This window comes from Phaseolus vulgaris, chromosome 8 (assembly GCF_051622355.1).
Source record: "Phaseolus vulgaris cultivar YP4 chromosome 8, ASM5162235v1, whole genome shotgun sequence".
In the NCBI taxonomy this organism is placed as follows: domain Eukaryota; kingdom Viridiplantae; phylum Streptophyta; class Magnoliopsida; order Fabales; family Fabaceae; genus Phaseolus; species Phaseolus vulgaris.
The window spans coordinates 60277132-60299922 of NC_143505.1; the positions used below are offsets into that span (position 1 = coordinate 60277132).

The window sequence follows — 22791 nt, forward strand, 5'->3', positions numbered from 1 at the left end:
GAGTTGTAATGTATTTGTGTCCCGAAATAAATTTTTTATCACAATTGTAGCATAATCTCAAGGGCCTTCTTTCTTGCATTTGAGATGTGGGTAAGCGTTAGATGGGTATAATACCTGTTGGTGGGGGAACAAGATGGGGTTTAGATATGTTGGTTGTGGAAGTGCTATTGGAAGGATGTGTGTGGTAAAGTAAGGGAAAACAATTATGTTTAGGTTTTGAATCCCTAATTTTGTCTTCAATTAGCTTGGCTATATAGAATATGAGTTCAAGATGGTTAGCTTTATGCATATCTCAATATGCAAACTGGAAATGAGACCCACAATACAATTGCATAACTGTTCAAAATAACATTGATATTCAGTAACTGATGTTGTTGTGTATGTTGATGGGTCAAAACGAAGCTCCAAGGATCGTGTGAATGATTGTCAAACAGGTTGTTATTGTGCAACCATTTGAACCAGGAAAGAGCTTCTCCATGCATGTGAAACGCAACCATGGATACACGTGTTCTGGTGGTATGGTATCTGATAGAAGGAGAAATACTGGTCTACTTGAAAGAGCCAATTCAATGGGTTGTTGCGATCAAAGAAGAGTAGGTTGAGTATGGTTTGAGTGTAGGGGGTGGAGGGTGTTGATGCTAGAAGTGGGATTGATTTGAATGAGTGTTGGTTTGGTGGTTGACGGGTGGTAGCTTATTCTCATAATGTGAAAGAGACACAACCTGATTAAGGAGAGATGTGAAATTAGAATGAAGATAATCATTCCTCGCCTCTAGTGGAAATTGCCGATTGTTGTTTTCATCAAGTTGGATTTGAATCACTATGAGGTGTTCTTGGATGTTGTGCAAGACCTCTTACAAATTTCTAGAAGGTGGTTTGGGAGGCATGGAAAACAATGAAAGCACAAAATCAATTAGGTTTTTGCTATAGTTACTAATAAAACTATGGTTTACCAAATCCTTCTTTGTCTTTCTCATATCTAATAATACCCTTTAAAAGAGTGTATGTGGGCTATGAGTTTTACAAACTTAAAAGATACATTAAAGACTTCTTCCTGCACCCTAAGTTTCTCTTCCTGCACTCTCACAATTTTCTAAATCCCACAATTTTCTAAATCCAAAACCTGACCTTGACCTTTTATTTGAAAAAGGACACCATGGTTATCATAAATTGGGATTTAGGATTTAGGAGTGTGCTACGGATTTAGAGGTATTCTAAAAACAAATTTTGCATTGCGGAATTCAATAGCCTAATTCGATTACAGATTGGTGAATCTGAAATGTTTTTTTTTTAATTATGGATTTCTGAATGCTTCCAATTTCATAATAGAGAACGCAAACAAATAAATACAGTTGATGCGCATTTTATGATTTTTAAAAAAATAATAGGAATAATTTGGTTTTTGATATAATTTTTGGGATTGCAGGAAAAAAAAATAGAGATTTATGAAGAAATTGCCTCCATTAAAATGTCTTTGGACTATCCCAAAAAAAACTCCTTTATCCATTTAGGTTGTGACAGACATCTAGTGCATCCCACGTTTGTTTAATGCATTTGAAGGCTTGTAATTTTGCATTCTAAACCTTAGAGATGGCACACATGAAAGCATCGAGTTCTTTAACATACACAGTTATAAATATCTATTGGGCTCTTTTTAGCAAGAATGGTGATTTCTTGACAAGATACACAAAAATAAACATGTCCTTGACAACTAAATAAATTAATTTTAATTATATTTAATTTATTTTTTAATCTAAAATATTATTATATTAGTATAATGATTTGTTAATTATATGTATTTTACGTTTTGTGTCAACAGAATGTTTTCCTATCGCCAAAAACTTCATTAGATATGTTTCTATTCTTCAGTCCAGGAATGAAGACTAATTTGATTTCATTTTTTTAATAGATATTTTTAATTTGAGTTCATTTTAAATAATGATAATATTCTCAAATTTACTTCAATATTCTATTAGTCAAATATAAAATATTAAAAATTAAATTATTTCATTAAAAATTAAAGATTTAATAAATAATGAATATTAAATTTGAATTAAAAATGTGAACAAAATACCGTGAATTTAACTTCCTAGGGTTAATTCAATCTTGGTGATTAAAAAAAGATCCTCAGTTTCGATATATCATCAGTATGGAAAAGTCATTCTCATCCACAGCAGTGTTCTGCTGTGTAGGAAGGTGTCCTAAGATTATTCCAATTTCATCACATGATATAACTAAAACCACAGAACAGAGTTTAAAAGTCAATAATTATAATGCCATTAACGGCACTACAAGGGATCTTACGAACCATCGCATACTATGCCAATTATCAAAATGTAGCAATAAAAATGTGTTGAAACACGGGCATAAAACATAATGAAACCTAGTTCTAAAACGTAATGAAAACTTATTCATGGTCAGAATAAAAAAGAAGGAAAAGGTTGTAAAACCTATGCAATTTACCAGCTTGATTGCTTCAAAAAAATACCGAGATTCAGAAGCATAGAATCATTTTTACCATCACTAGTAATAACTCAGATCAAGTGTTGGATTATATATTTAGCTTCATCCCAATCTGCAAACATTCAAACCTTAAACCAAAAAACAAAAGATCTCAAAAAAACTAAAACAAAAAAAAAAGTACAAAAAATAATAAATCTCACGTTCTGAATACCAAAATGGGGGATTTTGTTCCCCGACGTCCAATTGCAGCATCAAATTGCAACAACGGATAGCGAGGGGAACACACATTTCGGCTTCAATTAAACAACACTAAACACCTTCGAACAAGTGCAAGCGAAGATCTAAAAGAAAATTGAGGCCTTTAAAAAATGAACACGTAATTGAAGAACAAAAACAGAGCAATAAAAATAAACAACTAAACACAATGACTTCACATGCCATAAACTTTAACAAAACAAAAAATCACTAAATGAAAAACGGGGAGCAATAATAAACAACTCAGTCCCTTAGATGTTCAATTATGTTTGCGATCATAGCCGCAAATCATTACAGGTCTGTAGACTCATCACAGTTGAAAATAGCAATTCCCAAATTATGCAATCGATGAAAAAACTAAAACCTAAACCAGAAAAACAAAACTTTGGTAGAAAATTGGATTTAGTTGCTCCATTATGTTCCCAAAACCAAGGGATTGTGGAAAAGATACTACAGAACAACACAAAAGACTATAGCTTCAAGGGAACGAGTCGAATGGGAATGGAAGTAATCCGCACCGACCAGATAAAGAAGCAACAAGTTGATCGGGATTAGAGAGTAGAATAGAGACAAAAGGAGAAAACAAGAAACCCTAATTTCGAAAGCAGAGACTAAGAAGAAGAGAAACCCTAATTTCGTAGGCAGAGGCTGAGAAGAAGAGATACGGCACAAAAGCAATGGTAAGTGTCGTTTATATAGTGAGGATTAGAGTGAGTGAGGGACACTTAACACTCTTAAAAAAAAATAATTGCATTTATATATTTTTTTAAATCTTTCCCTAACTATTATTTTCATTTTAAAATATATTATAATAATATCATTTTACTGAAATCGATTAAAACCTTAGAACGAAAAATATTATTTTAATATAAATTTCACAAAATTGAGTTGTTTAAAATTTTAAAAAAATATTTGAAAAATAAAAACAATTACTTAGGTAAACAAATTTTAAAATTTAAACAACTAAAATTCACATTAAATAGTGTTTTTATTTTTAAATAACTATGGTACGTATCTACATTATATACAATTGTCTTCTTCAACGTTCCATTTAGGGTTTACACTCTTCTAAGAGTTATCACAGTTATAGTAAAGTATAAATATTACTATAATTTTCTCATCTAAAATGTGTGACCACGTTAGCACTTGTTCCTGACAGTATTAAGAAAAATTATTTCAAATTAAATTAATTTGTTAGAAACTTTAAAATAATATTATTCATGAATTTATTTTTTTATAATATTTTTTTGTTAAATCTAACACTCAATTTTATAGTATTTTAAACGTCTTGATAGTGTAATATGATTGTTTACTCAAACATATTATCAACCTGGCCCAGGGTGTATTGGGCCCATCTCAGACCAACTGTTTTTGTGGCCCATGGTGCTCCGTACAGAAAGGAGAAACCCAATTTTTGTGGCCCAGTGTAGAAGCCTGTGTTTAGCAATACGAGTTATTGGGCTCCTGCTATTTAGTATCTGTTTTTCTCTAAATATACTCCCTAGTTTTTTCATTTTTATTTAAATACACATTCATCTTTATTTTCTTATTCTTTTTCAAAACAACTCATATCCTTCAATTCCCTGAAACGTAAATGGTACCATAAAGGTTTACTGTTGTTAAGATAGCTTTTACTAATGTCTTACATGTATATTATTAATATACATTTATCTAATTATTGTTTATGACTTCAAAATTAAATTTCAAAAACTTAACATGAAAACCATGAACATATTAGCTTCCTTGAAAAGGTTAAACGTTCAAGTTACTTTAGCTTGGTTTTATAATCAGTCACTGATATATTAAATACTAACAAATAACAAATTATTGATAATTATGAATTAGAGCCAAACACAGCTTATTCAAGAACTCTATAAAGTCTTTATTCAAAAGTTGATTATAGCAACATTGTTATACTTAATCACGCAACTTCATCGTGTTGCCGCACGCTAGGCATCTTCTGCTTTCGTTTTCAAGGCCAACGTGATTCCATTGGCGCTTACTCACCCCACCAAAACAACTTTTCTTCTTCCCTTCTCATTATTCATCATAATCACTATGTGAAGGACTTTTTTTTATAATAATTTTAAAACAATATACAAAATAAAATGAATTATAATTTTTATACCGGTCAGTATCGAACAAGTCAGTCTCGACCAAGGTGACCGACCGCCCGAGCCAAATGACACCTTAAGACACGCAATAAATAATAGTAACGATAGTTACAATAACACTTAATGAATCACATTCATATCCTGAATAATAGGGACCTCGATACATGTAAGTTAATAACTGATATCCGACCCATTACCATAAGGGCCCATAACTAACACTATAAATAAAACCTTATGCGGAGGTGTAAGGTACGTTTTTCATATTGTACCATAATACACTTAAATCATAACACTGATTTGAGCGTCGGAGTGCAATCGCATGTATCCTCGACTGACGGAACATCAATAAAGGAAGCTTGAAGAAACTCAAGGATTACCGACACGTCAGCGATTATACAACAAGTTTCAAATCGGTACTATCCGAACTCTTCTTTGTCCATACAGGCACAATTTTCTTATAAGTTAATTTAAAAAACTAAGAAAAGTTTGTTTTAGAGATATAGTCTATTATGAATAGGTGTATGAAGTCTGTTATTTTGGTCACTAGTTAATGTATCTTAAAGCAGTGACGAAAGATATAAGATATGATGAAGAAAGTACAATTATTTTGATGGATATATGGGTAAAAAATCGTATCTCATTCTTGTTATTTTCTTGTTGCTGAATGCTGATGAAGTAAGATGGAACATTATTAATGTTGTCTGTAACAACTACATCGTTATCGCATTCCCCACTTTCTGTCCCCCTATGCTCAAATCATTCCACAAAATGAATACATGAAATGATTGCATAAATTTTACAATACCTCGTCACTTCAAGTTTAGGGTTAATAGTTTTAATGATACATCATCACACTAATTAATGAACTTACTTTTAATAATAAATATCTATAAATTAACTCAATACTGTTGCTGTAAAACTTAATATATCATAGTTAAAAATTAAAAAGAACTTTGTAAAATAATATTTTAGTTGAATACAATATCAATATATTTTTGTACGCTGTCAGTTAATTAAAAATCACCATATTTATGATTTTTATAATATTTATTATAAAATTATTTTTTTAATGTATATGAAAAATTCATAATAAAAAGATAATGCTTTTTTTAATAAAAAGAATGTATTTTTTACACTACCAACGCATTTAAATTAAATCCTTTAAGTAATTAAAAACAAGGGATGTGTGATATCATAACTTTTTTATATACATCAATAAGTGTTTTTTTTTTAAACCATGTACAAATTAAATCCGTTGTTATTGGTATTGGTGGGGCTTAGAATAATCCTGAAAAATAAATCACAGAGTGATTCATGATAATGGTTTATTATTTGAACTATTTCTTTATGCTACATGTCAATGTGACGTTTGAATTTACTTAGTGTGAATTATGCAGTATGCTTGAGTATAAAATAAAAAATCCTTTACATAAATAAATTCTTACCATACAGCAACATTAATAATTACATTCGTAATAATAATAAATGATTACAAATAATAAATATAGACAAAAATAATTGATCACCTTTTTGAGTAGTTGTTTTAAAAAAATATTACCATACCTATCATTTTTCCCCTTGTAGGGTTTGATTCTGATTCACATGGTTGGGGCCAAATAAGCTCATACAGTATCAAAAATTCACTTAACAAAAAGTTCATAGTGTCACACCATGAACAAAAGCTTTATGGTCTCAACCATGAACATTTTTAAAGTAGAAAATCTCATTTTAAAATAAAAAATATTTACTTAAAAAAATCTTTATGCACATGAAAAATATTTTCTCAATGAAAATAGGTTAGTATGATAAAGTTGGGTCAAATTTGGCTTAAATTAGGTTACTGAAACTATACTGAAACTATCTCAAACTGGTCAAAAGATATGTCGATGTTAAATTGAATTAGGTTAAATACAAGTTAATTCAAAACGGTCAGGTTTATGTTAAGTTAAGTTAGACCTGACCCAAGTGTCGAGTTGGATTGTGCATGGATTGGGATAAATTAGGTCAAGTTAGTCTAGTTTCGATCAAGAATAGCCAGGTCAAACTAAGACTAACTCAACACTCACATTGTGCCAAGTCGAGTTAAACCCACTTTGGACCAAGTCAGTTTTAGCCCATATTAGGTCACATCGGATTGGACCAACATTGGGCCGAGTTGGACAAAGATCGATATTTTAGAGGTGGGCCCAAGTCAATATGAGAATGGTTGGATTAGGTCCAAGTCGAATTAGGTTGGGTTAGGACCATGTAGTTGGTAGGATTGGATCCAAGTTTAACCAAGGTTGATCGAGCTCATGTCATGATGAGTTGAATCAAACCCACATTGAGATGAGTCGATTCGAGTCCATGTAGGACGAGGTTCAGATCAAACCATGTTAGGTTAAGCTGAGATGAGACCAACCAAGGTTAGACACACACTAAGTAATGTCAGGTGATCCAAGGTCAAGTCAAGTTGAATCGAGTCAGGTTGCAGCAAGGTCATGCTTAGTTAACTCTTGCTCAGGTCAGATTGGACGGGTTAGACTCAGGTCAGGTTGGGCCTCAATTAGGAAAAGTAGGTCAGGTTGGATCCAATCATGCACTTGGTCGGATTTAGCCCAAGTCAGGCTAGGCAAGCTAGACCCAAAGAGGTGCTCAAAAGTTTGAGTTTGGTTGTGCCGAAATTAGGTAGGTTGAATCTAGCCCCATTCAAGATGAGTTGGACCAGGTCGAGTTTAAGTCAGGCTTTGTAGGATCGGGTTGATTGAGTCAAAATGAGATCAAGTTGACCTAGGTTGATGTCAAGTCACTTTGTGTCAGGCCCATTTCACGTTTGATCTAAGTAAAGACAAAACTAGTCAAGTTAAACCCAAAATTAATTGGGTACAGCTAGGCTTAAACAAGTTGGATTAGATCCCAATAATATAATTAAGTTATAAACAATAAAATTTAATTAAAAATAGTTATAATTAACGTAAATAGGCATAACTACTAAGACAAGAATGGTTGAAGAAATGCAAAATAGAATTAAATTAAACATTGAACTTACTGCAAAGGAAGCTTAGGAAAAAAAAAACATTGAAGAAATATAGGAGAACATGATGAATGAATGTAATATATGTTACAACCTATATTGAGTCTTTAATATCAATATCTACTCCACCTAATATTATTGCAAATGATCTTTAATGTAAATGATATTGACTAAAGTGACGATGATGTTTATGACGATTATGTTATTGAGATAGCATAAGGATATATAATTATCCCGAGTCCTATTTAACTCTTGTTAATTGTTTGTGAGTTCACATTTTAATGATGTAACTATGACATTTAGTTTTTATTATACATTATATATTTCCGTAAAAAAATATTGTGAATATCATTAAAGTTTTTTTTTTCTTCAATAGATTGTGTTATGAGTATCACGTTAATTTTATAATTATCAAGCCTAAAATAATTCTTAACAATAGTAACGAAACCGAAATAATCGGTAATAGTTTGGAGAAACAGACTGCTACTGAATTAACATCAAAATTTATATTATTTTTTTAATATTGTGACAGAATATACCCCCAATTTTTATATTATATTTAAAAAAATAAAAATTATGAATGAAATTTCAATCATATTTTTGTATTGTAAATATAGGTCATTTAACCTAACAATGAAATTCTAGTGACCAATAATTTAAGGATTGCGAGCAAAAAGTACAAGAACTAAACAAGAACTACTCTGAAATTAATCACTAATTAAATCAACACCTAAAATTTTAACAACAGAATGAATTTAATCAATGATTTCTAAATAGCAACCACTCCTAAGAATCGTTTTATACCATATTTTTTTAGTACTCAACACATATTTTTCTAAATTTTATTCATTTATAGTGTCTAAAAACTAATAAAGATATTTAGTCTCACGACAAAAACTAAAATCACGTTTTTATGTTAAATTTAACTCCTGAAAATAAGTAAAACTTTTGCAAAATCTATAAATAATATATATCATGAGCCTTAAATTAAACCACTAAGCCTCTTTAAACTCTCATTACACTTCAAAATCGTCTTAGCATAGCTTCTTTAAACCATTGTCTAAGTTACAAAGTTTTGATTATTAGGGTTATACCGTCATATCTTTTATATAAAAGAGAGCAACATGTCGTGATTAATTTTAACTTTCTTTTCGTGGTCCCAGAAAACCCATCAACACGTCACATCTCAACTTCATCAATTCTAATTGCTGGTTTTTTGGGAGGTGGGGTTTACAGATACAAGAAAATTGTACTTAGAAATAGAGTTCTTAGTTTAAGAAAAAAAATGTAAGAATAATTAAGAGTCTCGAGTTTATGTTTTGTGTATTAATGCTGAGAAGTTTCAATTAAATATATAATTATTCCTAGTAAATCTAGTTTTTTATTTTATTTAGTTTTAGCTTTCCAAAAAAATTATTAAATAAAAATTAATTTTAGAAATCAAAATAATTAATTACTATTTGATTAAATTGGAGACTATTTTATAAATTAAAGAAATTATTAATATCTAAAATAGTTTTTATTAATAATAAAAATTTATAAAATGGTTTCTAATTTGGTATCTAACAATTAACTACCAAAATTTTAGCTAATTATTACTTTATATTCTAAATTAATTTTTTTAGAAATCAATTTAAAATCTAAAATATTAGTCACTAAAACTTAGATAATTAATTTAAGATTTTTTATTAGTAATAAAAATTACTTTATATATAAATAATTTTTTAATCTCTAAATTATTATTTAACTTATATATTAATACATAGACTAATATTTTTATCTCTAAATTTAGTTATTATTTAATATTTTTTTACAATAACTATAATAACAAGTTTTAATTTTAATTCCTCAGTTAATGTCACCTCAATATCCGTTCAATCCATTAAGGATTTTTACCATGATGTAGAGTTTCTAACAAGGATATTGGAAAACAATAAAATTAGTTATTTGTAAAATTTAAATTAATATATTACCAAAACTTAAAAGAAACTCAATCTTAATTTTCAGAGAAAAATTCTTCTACATAAAAGGAGAAAGAAAAACTTTCATAATAATATATAAGTGATTTCAAAACTCAAATGTTATAAGATTGAGTTCATTAAAATATTATTAAAAGTTTATTAAACTTATCAAATAATCCATATCAAAATACTACCGAACCATCATAAATATATTACCAAATCACTCATAAATATTTAGTATTAGTATCTGTAGACACTCTAAAATGCTAATAAAATTCTTATTGATTGAGGTGAACTTCAATTAAAGAGTCAACCAAAACAATATAAAGAAGGAAAAAAATGGAGTAGGAGGTCCTTATCAATCAAACGCTTGAGTCAAGTGGATAAACGCAAATTATAGAAATAAAAGGGAAAAACAAAGAGCGACCTAACGTAGATACCAAAAGTCATAAACCAAACTTGGAAGGTGTAAACCACAACATCACGTTCAAAAAGAACTCTCTGTAACCTCTAAAAGTCACCAAGAAAATGGATGCAAAAGAACGACATTGTATGTGAAACGATGTTGCATCTGTACCATATATAGATAGATAGAGACGACTTCTTTCTATGGACAAGGACTTCACAGAGTTTTGGAAGCACAAGCACAAAGCTTTCTCATCACCATGAAAACTCAACACAAAATATATATATATGTCAATCAATTATGGCCTTCCTAGTAACCCAAAAGTCACTATAAATTAGGGCCTCAAAAAACTTGCATGCATTAACTGCACTTTCAGAAAGATGAGCCCTAAGAGCTTTCTAAAAGCCGCAAAAACAAAGGTTTTACGTAAACTCATTCCATTATTCACAAATTCTTCTTGCACATGGTAGATGTCTTGCATAGATTCCACACTTTTTTATCAGCGAGAAAAAAACAAAATAAATAAATATGAACCAAGACTGAAAGTTCATAAGAGTCCAAACAACATCAGAGTCCCTCACAAACAGCAGAAAGAATCACCAACATAGACCCCACATACATAAAATAAAGGGTAGTGATGAATTTGTGTAGCTATAGTACTCCTTCTTTCTTCTAGCAGCATGAAAAAAAGGATGGAAAGTGTATACATGATTTAACTAAGCATATAGAACTGGTTTTGCGTCATAAAAGAGCAGTTAATTGTTACAATCATATTGCACATGATTGTCATTAAATTAAATTAATGAATTCCAATAGTATTAATAATGTTATGGCCAAACCTATGTAACAGTTAGTGAAGTGGTGAGATTCTGTCTGGTTTATATATCTTTTCTGCATTATTTTTATTTGAAAGAGAAGAATGAAAGCACATTAGTTAAGATTATTATCCTTTTGGACATGGAAACGCGGCAAATATACAATGAATTGCAGAGAGGTGAAGATTGGATAAGATCTCACAGAATGTGTCTGCATGCATGTGGTGCATGTTATATTTTGATAAGCTTGTGGAAGAGGATGATCTGTAAATAGCCACTTTTGCATATGCAGTTTTCAGATGGGTGGCAATTGATTGGCTTCATATATTAAGCTATACAATGTATTCTCTGTCATAGATCTCTCACGATTATTTGTCTGACAAGATAAAGAAAAACTATTAAAAAACAGAAGAATAAACGTTGCCTTTTAATCTTTTTTGTGACAGATACATGTGTGGATTTCATAAAGGTGGTATATTGTATTTTATTTATTTGCTGTAATATATCTTAGTATTGGGTCATGTGTGACACTCCTTTATCTTACAAATTATTAAAGAAAAAGAGAACAAGGTTTTCCTTTTATTTGTTTCTAAAGAGATGGAGTAATTTTTAAATTAGATTGTGATACATCAAAGTCATAAATTAACACATTTTAGTGTATAATTATCAAATTAACATTTTCCTTTCAGAAAATATGTCCCATTATCATATTACAATATTTGTTGTAATAGTAGGATTCTATATGATGTGATGTATCTTAAATTAAAAAACCCATTAATTAATAATGGATATTTTTCATACCAGTACTATCCACTTGTTGAATGTTTTTTACATTGAAAAATCTTTATTAATTCATTGTATATAACAAATTACAATGAGTGTTACCTTCTATTCATTGTGTGGATTTCATAAATAGTAGTATTATACTTTTTATCCTGTTGCATTTGACATATATTAGTATTGGATTACGAGCTAATAGATCTTTTCAGGTGAAATTTCTCTCTAAATTATAATAATTTGCACGACTTTTAGTTGTTATTTTTTGACCAAAGATTTTTTAAAATTTATTGGTTTTTTTTATAAAATTTAGAAAAATTTCACATAAATTTATTTGTAAATCCCTAAATGGATTGATTGTGTCACATACTAATGTCCAAACTTCGTAAATATATATATATATATATATATATATATTAATAACTCTCTTCATGTGATATAACCTAATGTAGGACATATACAACCTTACATGTGATGTGTTTCATGTGAGTATTGAAGATGAGATGATTAAACAATTTTGGACAAAGAACATACATCTGATAAAAGTATCATAGAGTTAAAAAGAAGAAAGTGATACAACTTGGGAATTAGAAAATAATATGCAAGAAGTGTATCCCTATATCTTTACAACTAAGTGAATTTTGGGGAGAAATTTTCTAAAAAAAGTTGAGTAATGTAACATTCATACTTCCAAATAATTATATTATTTATTTGATCCTTACTTTAGAAGTAAAGTTAGAAAATCTTATACTTTAATTTAATTCTTGTGATTAAATTTAATTTAAAAAAATTATATTCTATTTAGATAGAATTTGAACATTATAAAACAAATTAAGTAATTTTTAAGAAACATTATGGCTAAGTAAAATAAAAATAATAATAAAAATTAAAAATAATAAGAAAACAAAAAGAAAATAAAAATTAAAAAAGTAAAAAAAATATTAAAAAAAATATTAATTATAAAAATATCAATTAATTATAAAAATATAAATTAATTATTAAAAACTATATCAATTGTAAAAATATATTTAGAAGTACCTTATAATGAAAAAAGAAAAGAGTATAATAAGAAGAGATAATGATTATCTTATTTCCTCCTTAAATGAAAAGTAATCATGATTTTAAAAAGAAAAAATATAAATAAAATAATGAAAAATACTCAACTATTGAATCACTTTTCAAGTAATTTTTTTATGCTTGTAGTGGGTCATCATAAGTGGAGCATGAAACCATATGTTTGGTAAAGTGAAAATAGACTCAGGAGGAAGGTGGTTTTCTACTTTACTATTGTTTGAATGAAAATTTCGTTGCTAAAGTGAAAATTCCATCGTTAGAATAAAAAATTGTTGCTAGAGTAAAAATACTTTACTACTTTTGCTTGAGAGAAAATTTCCACTATCATAACTTTTGCTTGAGCAAAAAAGACTTCACTTGTGGAAAAATGGCACCACTTTGGATCAAATCAATACCGCAACACTTTTAATGGAAGGAAAAGGCTTTACTTGAGCGAAAATTGACCAGTGACAAACCTTCCCATAGGAAACCTCCATTTCCATCCCCAACAAGCAAAAATTTCACCTCTTAAATCATCAATAAACAACCAAACAATAACTTAAACATACAAAATACTACAAAAACAAGGTTTCAAACAAACATAACATATTGCCATAACTATGACAATTACATATGATGAATCTTATTTTATTATTTTTGAATGTTAACTTCCCTAACCTAAATTCTATTGGTTCATCTTTTCAAATAAGAATGCTCTAACCACCCATATTTTAGCTCCCTTTTATCTTACGATCCTTGACAACATTACCCTATATTCAAAATCCATTAGGAAAATCCTTAAAATCTATAAGCATTTCCATAAAAACTTATTACACTACAATAAATTACTTTAATAAAAAATAATTTTTTTACAAAATATAATTAGTTACTATATTAATTAAATTAGATATTATATTAGAGACTAAAAAAATTTATTGATATTTAATTTAATCAATATAATAATTAATTATTTCAATTTATTTAATAGTAATAATTTTTTTTTCTAAATTTTTTTTTATTAATAAACTTTTTATAATGTTAAGAATAATTAGAATTACTCATTTAGGTTCCTAGTTTTTTTTATCAATTTTGTACTACTTTCTTTCAAATCTAAAAACTGACAGACTGCTATTTGCCTTAGAAAGAAAGAAGTTAAAGAGATAGAAATTTTAAAAATCAACTACCTAACTATTCTATTTATAAATTTAAAAAAACAGTTTAATAATAATATAATATTCCATATTATATTATTTTCAAAACGTACAGTTCTACGTCATGGATTTTGATATATTTTTTTTAGTATTCTTTTAATGAACATGTTTTCAATGTTATCTGGTTTATATAAGAACTAGTTATTTCCATTTTTTTGGAGTTTCAATCTCCTGATGAAAAGTATAGTTAAGAACTCCAATAATAATTTTGTTTCCTCAAATTTAAATTTGTTTAAAAAATAGTTTAATAGACATATATGATGGAAATCATATATGTAATAGTTCTTTTAATTTTATTATTATAATTGATTAATATATTCTCTTTTATTAAATTGATGATAATAATACTAAAACAGTGATATATAATATAAATAATGAATGACATATTGTGAATATAATAATACGCAACATTGACCACACCATTATCATAATTTAACGAAAAAAAAGTTATTTTAAAAAAATGATGTCAAATTGAAAAAGTATAAAGTATAGTATGATTTCGAGGAAATTGTTTTTTATTGTGTAATTTTTTTGACATGACCTAAATTTTATTTAGAAAATGAGGTCATCATTTACATAACTTTTTAAATGATTGGTGTGTAATAATTAAATGAATAATTTTAATTATTTTTATATTAATGTACGGTTGTTCTTTTTTGGTTCTCTTGAATGTGTTATGTTTGAGTGACATTGAAGTCACTAATCCACGTCAGAGAAGCATTAAACCGACAGTGTAATTTAAATATATTCATCACAAAGGTAATAATTCCAGAGATTAGTCTTAGTAGGTCCATTTCTTATTTATTAACTAGTATTTAAATTTAATTAATTGCGTATATATAACTGTACACCCACTTCTATTTTTTTTATTAGAGAATATTAGTACGGCATTATTTATGCCTTGAATAATTAATTAATAAATTAATGCTTAGTTTGTAATATTATTAATTTTTTTTGTTTAAAACGACATGAAAGTACAACATAAAGAACATATTTACATCAAATTCACGTCAAAAATAATTTTCTTACTCTTTACCATAATTCCGCGGTTCTTATTCTTGTCACTAAAATATATTAATATGTTTTTTCTGTTAAAGTTAAATACATAATTACTCAACTCATGAAAAAAATAATTATTAATTAACTACTTATGTATGTATCCATGTGTTGTGTTATTTTATTTTATTTAATTAAAATTTAATTGTTATAATATTTTTTATTATTTTACATAATTTTAAGAAAACCTATATAAATTACATGTTTAAGAGAAACTCCCGTAGATAATGTATTGACTAATAATATGGTACATTTTCTGTTTAAAAATCAGAATTCTCCATAAAAACAAATTAATATTATATATGTTGCACGCTACAAATAATTTTTATGTTTAAAACCTCTAGTTGAGATTAGTTTAAATACAATCTACAATTTCCTTCAACAATTTAAAAAGAATTCCATCATAATCGGTTTACTTTAATTAAAACAAATGGACTCTAATTATACAACAATTAGAGTGATTAGAGGAAGAAGCTTCCAATATATAATTCTAATTTTAAATAGACTTCAATTTTAATCAGTATATTTACACTACTATTTATTTAAAACAACCTTTTACAATATTACCACACAAGAAAAATTATAATTGAAACTCTTTTAAATATTATTTGAAATATACCATTTAATAAAACTCTTCGATTCATAACTGAAATTATTTTCATTATTTCAGAAATTCAAAACCCAGAAGATATTTGTTGCAGACGAAGCAAGTTCCAAAACAAGAGAAATCTGTACTTCACAAAAACAAACAAAAAATATGCACATGACATCCAAAAATAAAATTAAAATGAAAAATTAAAAAAAATGGATCCCAATAATGAACAACGTTCAACCACGTGTCGAAAGATAAGAGGAAGGAACTATAGGTGAGTGTTTAGTGTGGAGTGTCCGGTAGCAGCCAGTGGACGGTAACAGTGCACTGAATCAAAGGAAAACGACGGCGTTTCATGGAGCCACTTGGTGGAGTCATATCATTCATATTTCATTTTTGACGCTATTCACGTTATTATGCATATAAATACGTGTCTCTGGGAACCGTTATGTATACCAAAATTTCTAACTCTTCCTTCAACTTCACCCATTATACCGCGTCGTTTTCTTCTTCTTCTTCTTCCTCTTCTCTTTTCTCTGCCATTAACACATCACAATGTGTGGTATTCTTGCTGTTCTTGGTTGTTCTGATCACTCTCGAGCCAAAAGGGTTCGCGTTCTAGAGCTCTCTCGCAGGCAATCATTTTTTTTATTATTCTACATAATTTAAATTCATAATTCAGTTTAATTTACATGCATGATCCGCATAAACTTTTTACGTGTTTACTCATTCAGAAACCATGATTTTTAGAATAATTATCTACAAAATGATCAAGATTAATGTTAAGTAACATTTCCTACACTATTATCCCCTCACAGTTTTATTCTGGAAAATGTATTTTGATGAAATGAAAGAGTTTATACCCTGTGTTTATTTATTGAAAAATGAAGTATTTGGACGAACATAAAAAACATGGTGACAAAATGCTTTTCCATGTCGGAACTTTGAATGGTGGAGCTTCAAATTATACTTTATCTCTATGTAATCTATATTTTATATATAAATTAAATGATAAAAATGAAAAATACTGATAAATTTAGATAGACAAGGTAAGTGTGCAACTATGATTAAATATATTCTAAAATAAATCACACCTTTTGTTGTGTTTATGAGTAAGATGTGTTTAAATTTTAAATTCATCTGTAATCATTATTCAATATTATTGTCTAAATATGTTTCATATTTGAAAATAAAATAAAAAATTTAAGAGAAGTGAATAAATTAGAATTTTAAGTAGATTTAAAAGTTAAAATAAATTATTTTTTTCAATTTTAATTTAATTTAATTTCGTATCTGAAATCCAGATAGAGAAGTGAGATGTGGAATGTGATTGAAATGCAATTATTGGTTATATTTGGCGGGAACCTTACAAAAAGTGGATGACGATTGAAATCAAATAATTGAAAGGGATTAGTTGCTCGTCGAATTATGCTCTTTAATTTTAGTTTTATGAAATGATCTAACTTTACATTTTTTAATTTTTAAAACATACTTATTTTGATATATATTTTTTTAATATATTTTAAAATATTAAAATCAGTCTAGCAGAAATATAACATCAAAAATTGACTAAAGAATCCAAATTTATTTATTTTGTTTTCAATTTCAGTTATTTTTATATAAAATAAGTTAATATAAACTAAATTTTTCAAAACACTATTTTTATAAATCTAAAAGTTAAATTATTTTTTAATGTTTTGTTCCTCTCAAATTTGTACAAACTTTTCTGTATAGAAATATAATTTTTCTCAATTCACACGAAATTAAATATTTTAAAAGTAAATTTACCCAAATAAAAAACTTATATTGATTATAATAATTTATAACAATAATTAATTATAGAAAGAATCTAGCTTTTGTAGCGGTCTCAAATACATTGACCATGTAGAAGAAATAAATTATGTATTACAATATAAAATTTAAATTAAGTTTGAAGTTTAATAATCATATATTATTAGAATAAAGAATTTTGCATCATGAAATATATTATTGAAGTTTGTTTTGTTGTTGTTGCTGAGGTCACACACAGATTGAAGCACCGTGGGCCTGATTGGAGTGGGCTCCATCAACATGGTGACTGCTTTTTGGCACATCAACGTTTAGCCATTGTAGATCCAGCTTCTGGGGATCAACCTCTCTTCAACGAGGACAAATCCGTCATTGTCACGGTAGGCCACAACCTCAGGAATAATACTTCTACACGAAACTCTTCTCATCTCTTTCGTCTTATTTTGTAACTACCCAAAATCGAATCTTAGATACCATTATATAATTGATGAAAATTTAAATACACATTCATTTCTTAATTCATCGAGATATTCTGATAAAATCGTAGGCTTGTTTGCAAAAAAAAATTCTTTCCTTTTCAGTTATTATTAGTTTTCTACCTTATTCTACTAAATCATGACTTGAAACACAGGTAAATGGAGAGATTTACAACCATGAAGAACTCAGGAAACAGCTTCCTGGTCACAAGTTCCGAACTGGAAGTGACTGTGATGTTATTGCACACTTGGTTTGTCATCTTTTATATATTTCTTTCCACTCATCTAAGATAATATTATTACATGCTTTAGAATCTTAATTTTAAAATTATTTCCATAAACTAAAACGCTTTTTAAAAACAAAACCATTAAGAATTATATAAAATAAGATTCACTTTGGTTAAAAGTGAAGATTAGTTTATAAATTAAAACGCTTTTTAAAAACAAAACCATTAAGAATTATATAAAACAAGATTCACTTTGATTAAAAGTGAAGATTAGTTCATGTCACGTCATGATATGTGAACTAAGAGGAGTGTTTTGGTATGAAGATGACATACGCAAAATTCAACGTTGGTTTCTTAAGATAATTATGTGGTCAAAATTTAATGTTAATGGAGCACTTGTGCATGAATCAGTAAGATTATTTTACTTGAATATTATATGATTTGGTTTGGTTATCTATTAATCAAAAGAGGTTTTTGATGAATGATTGTAATTTTTTTCTTAGTCTAGCTAGAAATCGAAGTGATCATGATTGAATATGTAGTTCTTAACAAGTTCTTGTGTTTTGGAATAGTACGAGGAACACGGAGAAGGCTTTGTGGACATGCTGGATGGTATCTTCTCGTTTGTTCTTCTGGATACCCGTGACAACAGTTTTATAGTGGCTCGAGATGCTATAGGGGTCACTTCCTTGTACATTGGTTGGGGATTAGATGGTAACAGTGTTATATTACGTCCCACTTTTGAATTCAACTCGTGCATTTTCTACTTTGTGCTTGAATTTCGAATTGAATACATGGAGAAAATGTGACAAGTTTGGCACCGTTCTGTATTCAGGCTCTGTTTGGATTTCATCTGAAATGAAAGGCCTGAATGATGATTGTGAACATTTTGAGTGTTTTCCACCTGGTCACTTGTACTCTAGCAAAGACAGAGGGTTTCGCAGATGGTACAACCCTCCTTGGTTCTCTGAAGCTATTCCATCTGCCCCTTATGACCCTCTAGTTTTGAGACGTGCCTTTGAGCAGGTAAGCTTCACAAAAGTCTAAAATCATGCTTGAATAAACTTCTCCACCAGAAAATGGGAAAAGAAAACGTAGTAAAAGTTTATCTGAAAAAGGTCTAAAAAGTGGAATCATGTTCCTTTCTTATATTGATACATTGAATCAAATGCTCTTTGAAATCCTACATCAACTAGAGATTAGAGCATTTCATAGTATATAAAAAGGTGCAATTAAAGTATCACAATAATCTAATCTTAATATGGTATCACAATCATTTCGAATCTAATCTATTATAAAGATTGTTTGATGGACTTTTCTGTATTATTTTAGTACATCTTGAGCATTTGATTTGTTAGGTCCACAGCAACTGTGGTGATGCAAGAATTATTGTTTGATAACTTTTTCATGAGTACAGCTAACACAGTGAATGTGATTGCAGGCAGTGATAAAAAGGTTGATGACTGATGTGCCTTTCGGTGTTCTACTTTCTGGAGGTTTGGACTCTTCACTGGTGGCATCCATCACTTCTCGCTACTTGGCCAACACAAAGGCTGCAGAGCAGTGGGGATCAAAGTTACATTCGTTCTGTGTAGGACTTGAGGTGTACCATCTAATCAAAACTATGGACCAAATTGCAAATTCAATGGTTTGTTTTTATGAAAACATTCCACGTTGCATTAATACTTTGTCATCTCATGTTGAGTAGGGCTCACCAGATTTAAAGGCTGCAAAAGAAGTTGCTGACTATCTAGGCACTGTCCACCACGAGTTTCACTTCACTGTTCAGGTAGCTAAGTACATGAAGAACAATAAGTACTTTTCACCTCACAATTTGAGGGCCCTTCAATTTATAGATATCATGATTGGTAAATAATTTACATGTGGTGTGAGCAGGATGGAATAGATGCCATTGAGGATGTTATATACCATGTTGAAACTTATGATGTGACCACAATTAGAGCAAGCACGCCCATGTTTCTTATGTCTCGGAAGATTAAATCACTAGGTGTCAAATGGGTTATCTCAGGAGAAGGATCAGATGAGATCTTTGGAGGGTATCTGTACTTCCACAAGGCACCCAACAAGGAGGAGTTTCACACAGAAACATGCCGCAAGGTCATAGATTTATCATGCTCATTGACACAACAATATAAGGGGTTAAAGTACAAGTTTTAACAGAATAATAGTAATATTTTTGTTATGCAGATCAAAGCACTCCACCAATATGACTGCTTGCGAGCGAATAAATCAACATTTGCTTGGGGTCTAGAAGCCCGAGTACCATTTTTGGACAAGGAGTTTATCAATGCTGCAATGAACATTGACCCCGAGCATAAAATGGTACAGCTTAAAAATGTGACTAGGTTTCTTCAGCACTTGGAAAATCTAAGACAATTTTATTAAGCTGGTTTACTATTTCAATGCTTCAGATAAAAAGAGATGAAGGACGAATTGAGAAGTGGATTCTGAGGAGAGCCTTTGATGATGAAGACCAGCCTTATCTGCCAAAGGTACTATGTGTATATATATGTGTGTGTTTGCAAAATTAATTGGTCAAACTAACATCTACACATTTATTTTCATGCAGCACATTTTATACAGGCAGAAAGAACAATTCAGTGATGGAGTTGGCTATAGTTGGATTGATGGCCTTAAGGCTCATGCTGCAAAACATGTATTGAATCCAACTTGTTTTATGACTGTGTGATGGAGTTTGCTGTTGTCATGATTATACTTATAACTGGTTCTTGACATTTTTTGCCTCCTAGGTGACTGACAAAATGATGCTTAATGCTGGTAACATCTATCCCCACAACACCCCAGTAACCAAGGAAGCATACTACTATAGAATGATCTTTGAGAGGTTCTTCCCTCAGGCAAGTTAATCAACCAATTCTTAATTTAATTAATTTCATAGAATTTAGATGTAGGCCTAACAGAACCCCAGAAAGAGGTGATTCAAATATGTATTGGTTGATTTGGTTTTGCAGAACTCAGCTAGGCTCACTGTTCCTGGAGGAGCAAGTGTTGCATGCAGCACAGCCAAAGCTGTTGAATGGGATGCTGCTTGGTCTAACAACCTTGACCCTTCTGGTAGAGCAGCACTTGGAGTGCACATTTCAGCTTATGAGAACCAGAACAATTTAGCCAACAAAGGTGTAGAAATAGAGAAGATTATACCTATGGATGCTGCTCCTCTTGGTGTTGCCATCCAGAGCTAATATGAAGCTGCGACTCAGAATAATTGGGCGAGAATGAAGATGATTAAGCTAAACACTGATGAAAAAACCCCCTGCTGTGTAATTTCACTTGGCTAAGCTTGATATACAAGGCTTTCCAAAGAGTGTTAAGTGTAGTATTACCTTGAGTTATGTGATTTGAACTCTTAATAAGAGTGTTTATTTTCTCAGTTATGCACCCAAAATCCATTATCTCAGTAGTATAGTGGTTACCGTATTTGATTGCGATTTGAATTAGCTCAAGCATAATCTTATATTGGAAATTTCACATCGACTAAAGATCAGAACATTTCATTTCATAGTATATATGTGATTGCAAATCTCACTGTATAAGTCGATTTCATGAGATTGGGTTATGCTTAAAGTCCAATTCTCAATATAGTATCAGAGACATTTCGAGTCTATATTAACGAATGTTTGTTGGACTTATTAGATCACCGACGTGTACGACTATAAATTAGTTTTATAACTTTTGTAAAAGGTAATTTGAATTTATCTATCTAGTCATTTTAATTTATGAAAAATTTATATTATTTTTTCTTTTCAAAATGTTTATAGAGAAGTTTATTCATACATATCTTTTATATGAAAGAAAACATAAGTAAAAAAATTTCTTTTTGCACCTTCACAACTTTTCCTTCTACCACCCATAGGTCAGGCAAAAATACTATTTAGTTTTACACATCTTCGGTTGTAAAATTCAGAAAATATTATTTTTGGACTCTACAATCAAAAATAATTATTTTTCTTAAAAAAAGAGACATTTCAGATTATAGAATTTGGAAGATATTTTTGATATAATTTTTTTTTTTCAAATTCTATAATCTAAACTTTTTCTAGATGGTTCATTCCGTAATAAAAACATCAATTAAATTATATTTTAGATATTTTAAGAAATATGGGGTTTCCAAAGAAGTTATGGAGGTGCAGGATGAAACAGCCTTAAGAAATTGGCACAAGCCCAAAAATAGCTGGACATATGTTCCAAGTTAGATGACAAGTGCAATTCTCTCTCTCCTCTTTTTTATTAATATATTTAGAACTCAAAACTTATTTCAGCCTAAAATAATAATCAGAGGAGATAACTAATTATAAGAACATATTTAAGTATCTCAAAGTGGGTTATAAATTAGCTTTAATAGTTTCTATAGGAAATTTCTATATAGGTAAGGTATATCTATTTAAAAAATTCTGAACAGAAACTATCAATTTTTGCAAGAATCTTGGATATGATTAATATATGTATAAAAAAAATTAAGAACAACTAAAATTGTATAAAAGTTAGACAAATGATAACTACGTTTAGCCATAAGATATTCATCCTCAAGAACTTCCATTTGTT

The 22791-nt window shown here is 29.2% G+C and overlaps 1 protein-coding gene and 4 non-coding genes across 5 annotated transcripts; 1 reads left to right on the forward strand and 4 right to left on the reverse strand.

Annotated features, from left to right (window-relative positions):
• Positions 1-2137: 2137 nt before the first annotated feature.
• On the reverse strand, positions 2138-2233 carry LOC137827323 (small nucleolar RNA snoR31/Z110/Z27). The gene has a single exon (XR_011083712.1). It is a non-coding gene; the product is annotated as a small nucleolar RNA snoR31/Z110/Z27 (small nucleolar RNA).
• A 255-nt stretch (positions 2234-2488) lies between these two features.
• On the reverse strand, positions 2489-2578 carry LOC137827332 (small nucleolar RNA snoR31). Its single transcript, XR_011083723.1, has one exon. It is a non-coding gene; the product is annotated as a small nucleolar RNA snoR31 (small nucleolar RNA).
• A 105-nt stretch (positions 2579-2683) lies between these two features.
• LOC137827348 (small nucleolar RNA snoR136) lies at positions 2684-2825 on the reverse strand. The gene has a single exon (XR_011083739.1). It is a non-coding gene; the product is annotated as a small nucleolar RNA snoR136 (small nucleolar RNA).
• A 130-nt stretch (positions 2826-2955) lies between these two features.
• LOC137827352 (small nucleolar RNA SNORD25) lies at positions 2956-3039 on the reverse strand. Its single transcript, XR_011083740.1, has one exon. It is a non-coding gene; the product is annotated as a small nucleolar RNA SNORD25 (small nucleolar RNA).
• Positions 3040-16168: 13129 nt separating this feature from the next.
• LOC137823716 (asparagine synthetase [glutamine-hydrolyzing] 1) lies at positions 16169-21634 on the forward strand. Its single transcript, XM_068628952.2, has 13 exons — positions 16169-16351; positions 17746-17884; positions 18136-18231; positions 18780-18921; positions 19043-19233; positions 19649-19810; positions 19916-19996; positions 20104-20325; positions 20416-20550; positions 20640-20720; positions 20798-20884; positions 20979-21086; positions 21201-21634. The coding sequence occupies exons 1-13, from the start codon at positions 16272-16274 to the stop codon at positions 21429-21431; spliced, it is 1755 nt and encodes a 584-aa protein (XP_068485053.1). The 5' UTR covers positions 16169-16271; the 3' UTR covers positions 21432-21634.
• Positions 21635-22791: the final 1157 nt, after the last annotated feature.

What these genes read in the sequence shown, in the direction of transcription:
- LOC137823716 (XM_068628952.2), top strand. Translation starts at nt 16,272, where the DNA reads ATGTGTGGTATTCTTGCTGTTCTTGGTTGTTCTGATCACTCTCGAGCC. An exon ending in CATTGGTTGGGGATTAGATG is followed by an intron (nt 18,922 to 19,042) that starts GTAACAGTGTTA and finishes TTCTGTATTCAG; the next exon opens with GCTCTGTTTGGATTTCATCT. An exon ending in TGAGACGTGCCTTTGAGCAG is followed by an intron (nt 19,234 to 19,648) that starts GTAAGCTTCACA and finishes ATGTGATTGCAG; the next exon opens with GCAGTGATAAAAAGGTTGAT.